The 4,372-nt window shown below is 43.1% G+C and overlaps 1 protein-coding gene across 1 annotated transcript; it reads right to left on the bottom strand.

Annotated features, from left to right (window-relative positions):
- Positions 1 to 561: 561 nt before the first annotated feature.
- Positions 562 to 4,065, bottom strand: LOC105499122 (DDB1 and CUL4 associated factor 8 like 1). Its single transcript, XM_011771589.2, has one exon. The coding sequence runs from the start codon at positions 3,965 to 3,967 to the stop codon at positions 2,132 to 2,134; it is 1,836 nt and encodes a 611-aa protein (XP_011769891.1). The 5' UTR covers positions 3,968 to 4,065; the 3' UTR covers positions 562 to 2,131.
- Positions 4,066 to 4,372: the final 307 nt, after the last annotated feature.

Genomic DNA, 4,372 nt, shown 5'->3' with positions numbered 1-4,372 from the left:
CCAAAAACACAGAGATAATACTCATTTCAAGAAGTATTATCAAAGAAAAGCCACTGTCAGGACACAGGATGTTTCATTACATCCTTTTCCCAAGAAAAGTCTGCAAAGAATGGTGTGGTATAGGCCGGATGTGTTGGCTCATGCCTGTAATCCCAGTACTTTGGGAGGCTGACGTGGGCGGATCACCTGAGGTCAGGAGTTCAAGACCAACCTGGCCAACATGGTGAAATCCCATCTCTACCAAAAATACAAAAATTAGCCGGGCGTGGTGGCACACACCTGTGGTCCCAGCTACTCAGGAGGCTGAGACAGGAGAATTGCTTGAAACCAGGAGGCAGAGGTTGCCGTGAGCCGAGATTGTGCCACTGCATTCCAGCCTGGGCGGCAGAGTGAGACCCCGTCTCAAAAAAAAAAAAAAAAAGAAAAAAATATGGTGTGGTATAGTTCATCGTGCTGGGGAAAAGGTGATCTTCTGAATTCATTTGCACAAATAACACATATAAAATAAAAATGAACATTTTTATTGAAAAGTAATTGAACATCTAGTAACTTAAATTTATATTAAGTAAAGCTTAAAACAATTTTTAAAACAATTTAAACTCATAAAACAGCTGAGAGAACTTTAAGCAATGCATGGATGTCAAATAGGATTTTTCTACCAACTACATCACTTGTTAAGTATAAACAATCTTTATAGCAACAATTTTTAAAACTCATAAAACAGCTAAATTTTAAGCAATGCATGGATGTCAAATAGGATTTTTCTACCAACTACATCACTTGTAAGTATAAACAATCTTTATTGCAACAATTTTTAAAACAAACTCATAAAACAGCTAAATTTTAAGCAATGCATGGATGTCAAATAGGATTTTTCTACCAACAGTATCAAATGGCTGTAAGTATAAACAATTTTTATTGCAACTTATTCTTAAAAGTTAATTAAAATATATTTTTTCAAATATGAGAGATTTTTATATTCCTAGCTGGCATCTTATAGGAGATGCTTGTCTCAGGAGGACTTCCTGGAATATAATCCTGTGGGAGTTCCCAAGCATAAAACTTCAAGAAAATTTAATGCATAAACAATGTCATGTGATTAAATTTAATTTAGTTCTTACCAGCTTCAGTGTGCTCAAATTAATCAATATTATTAACATGGATTCAGAAAATGTGGATAATCCCAAGTTATTTGCTCTGAGGAGATGAATTATCTAGTTAGGAATTCATCTACACACTACTTCTTCTGTTTTCCTTTTCTGAGGCTGTGTGTGTATGTGTATGTGTGTAGCTGGCCAGGAGCTCTGTGCCATGGTGGCTGTACACAATGCAGGTGATGTTTGTTGGGAAATCACAATTAACCAGATGATGAGGAGTGAATTTCTTGAGCACTCCATTGTTTTCTTTCTCATCAATTCTCCTCTGGTCATAAATCTTTACAAATTGATCATGTCCACCCACTGCAAATTGGTAAATATTGGCAGGATTCATAGAGATTGTATACAGTCCCACTTTCTTATTCTTTTCTCTGGTCACCACAACTTTTGAAGCTGTGTGTGTGTATGGCTAAGTGTTAGGAATTAATTTAAACACTACTTATCTTTTCCTTTTCTGAGACTGTGTGTGTCCAAGTGTCAGTATTCAAAGAATTATGGTTTGCCTTATTTTACCTCTAAAGAATAAACACATTTATGAAATTTTCTAGTCAACTGAAGAACTTGATCTTCAAAATAAATTGGTAAAAGATGAAAAAAAGTAAAAAAGGAATAGTTTTCAGAATGCCTGAAATGAGTAGATACATCTAATAAGGCCATTAATTTTTTCAACAAAATTATGCAATTTTAGAGGTCAATTATAAGGGAACAGAGAAGAGAGGCATAAGTTGTGTATGCACTCATATAAGGGGTAACAAAAGAGGCATAAAGAAATAGAGGAAAGGAATGAGAGACAAAGAATGTGTGGAAGGAAGAAAGGAGAGAAGGAGATGGAAGAGATGGTTTTCAGAATATATTGTGAAAAATAGAAGACAAAAAGCAAATCTATTAATCTATTGACAACTCTAAATTAGTCAGACTGAATTTTAAAGTCCAGGGTACTCAGGTAACATCTAGCTGGACTGGATATGAGGCCTTCAGGATGGCAAGCACTGCACTCGATCTTGGCCCTCCTCCTCGGATGTATCCGAGGTGCTGGAAGACTCATCCAGCTCTTCATTTGGGAACTCAGCTCCATGACCTCTCCAGCCGGAGTGATGAGCTCTCTGTGACAGGTGACGCATGAAGAACCGAAGCATGTGGTTGTCAAACGGGTCGATATGGTGCAAGTTATCTTCATCTCGTTCCTGCTTGTTCTTCTTAATCACATCTTTTAACCCAGTAAGCTCAGTGGCAGCTTGAGCTGTGGGTGTCCAGATCTTGACATGCTGATCTAGGCCACTGGTCGCCAACACTGGTAGGTAAGGGTGGGGTTCAAGACAGTTTACTATACCTCCTCTGTCCCCCTCCATGAACTGGATGATCTGGCAGGACGATTTCTCCCAGAAGAAGACGTGCCCACAATCACTACCGCTCACAACAAACTCACTCCTGGGGCCATAGAAATTAACACATTTGATTGTGGCATTATTTCTGTGCCCCTTATATCTCTTAACATATTGAGCACCATCACTGTGAGAGGAGTTGAAGAGGTAAATATCTTCATCATTGTAGCTGGCCAGGAGCTCTGTGCCATCGTGGCTGTACACAATGCAGGTGATGCTTGCTGGGAAATCACAATTAACCAGATGATGAGGAGTGAATTTCTTGAGCACTCCATTGTTTTCTTTCTCATCAATTCTCCTCTGGTCATAAATCCTTACAAATTGATCATGTCCACCCACTGCAAATTGGTAAATATTGGCAGGATTCATCGAGATTGTATACAGTCCCACTTTCTTATCCTTTTCTCTTGTTACCACAACTTTTGAAGCTGGCCGGTCTTGTCTGAGGTCAATGGTGAACACAACGGCATCTTCACCTGAAGTGAGGAACTTATAAGGAGAGTCTGGCTCCAGAGCCAACTCGTGGGCAGGTCCCCTGTGCTTGGCCACACGCTTAGTATTCTCGCAATACGATGCATTAATTAGTTCTGCTACCCGTACCTGTCCATCATGGCCACACATGGCCATGATGGAATCACCACAGTTAGGAAAGAACTTAGCCTGGATGACATTAATATCGTGACCACTCTCAAAGTTCAGTACTGGCTTCTGCCTCACCCAGTCCCACACTATCACCCTTAAGTCATCACCGCTACTGGCCAGCCGGGTGCCACGCTGGTTAAAGTGTACAGTACTGACAGAACCAGCATGGCCTCCAAGAAGACCCTGCAGGCAGAAACGCTGCACAAAGGCTCTTGCCCCACAGGCCTCATATACAAAGCGGGCACTTGAACCCAGCTGCCGCTGGCGAAGAGCAGTAAGGACTTGCCAGCGAGGTCGGGGCAGGGCAGACGTCTCTGACGAAATCCACTCCTCCAGCGCCCGATCCTCCTCTAACAAACACTGCTCATGGTTGGCGCCACCGCATCGTGTACACACCCGAGGCTGTTCTTCTTCCTCCTCCCCTTCCTCCTCCTCCATCTCTTCTTCTTCCTCCTCCCTTTCTGTCTCCTCCTCTCCCACTAAGGGGTAATAAAATAAACCTTCACCACTCACGAGGAAATGCTCAAAATCCTCCACACTTTCAAGTTCGACGTCTTCACTTGAACTTTCTGGGTCTGTGTCTTGATTTTCTGTGCTGGCATCGTTCGGGAAACCACCATCCCTGGTATCACCGCCATCTCCGGTCGATGGCTCTGCGGCCGCCATTTCAGTGTCTGAGGAGGCCGCCGTCACCACTGCTGCTCCAGACTGCTCCTCTGGGCTGCTTAACAGGCTTTCAGTCCCTAAGTCTGGTAAGCCATCTGTGCTGCCCTCTTGGTGGGACATCTCGAACGACGTTTGCCGTATCTGGTCTGGAACTGGAAAAGTCAACCCCTAAAAGCTCAGGGAAGAGAGCACACCTGCCCTGAGGACGGACGGTCGGAGAAGGCAGTAGGTTAGCGGCAAAGAGACACCAACCCGATTGGCTAAAAGGGGCGACAAACTAATCCACCAAGGCTGACGTCAGTACGGGAGCCGGTGAGGCTCAGAAGGCTTTTTATCTGCTCGCCTCCTCTCAGGGTCCAGACTGCTCTAATTTTTCCAGGCCCAGAGCCACACCCCCACAGGCATCTTACACTGTGAGTAGCTGCGGTTTTTTTGAAGATTGAAACTTGCCACACGTTGGAAAATGCTCTTATTAGAAAGGTCACGCAGTGAATGCAAAAAACTCTGATATTCTTAGTCTTGCCA

This window comes from Macaca nemestrina, chromosome X, assembly GCF_043159975.1.
Source record: "Macaca nemestrina isolate mMacNem1 chromosome X, mMacNem.hap1, whole genome shotgun sequence".
Taxonomy (NCBI): Eukaryota; Metazoa; Chordata; class Mammalia; order Primates; family Cercopithecidae; genus Macaca; species Macaca nemestrina.
The sequence above is the reverse complement of the archived record's forward strand: the minus strand, read 5'-3'. Positions and strand labels throughout refer to the sequence as shown.

Coding starts and splice junctions, on each gene's coding strand:
- LOC105499122 (XM_011771589.2), bottom strand. CDS start 3,967: ATGTCCCACCAAGAGGGCAGCACAGATGGCTTACCAGACTTAGGGACT.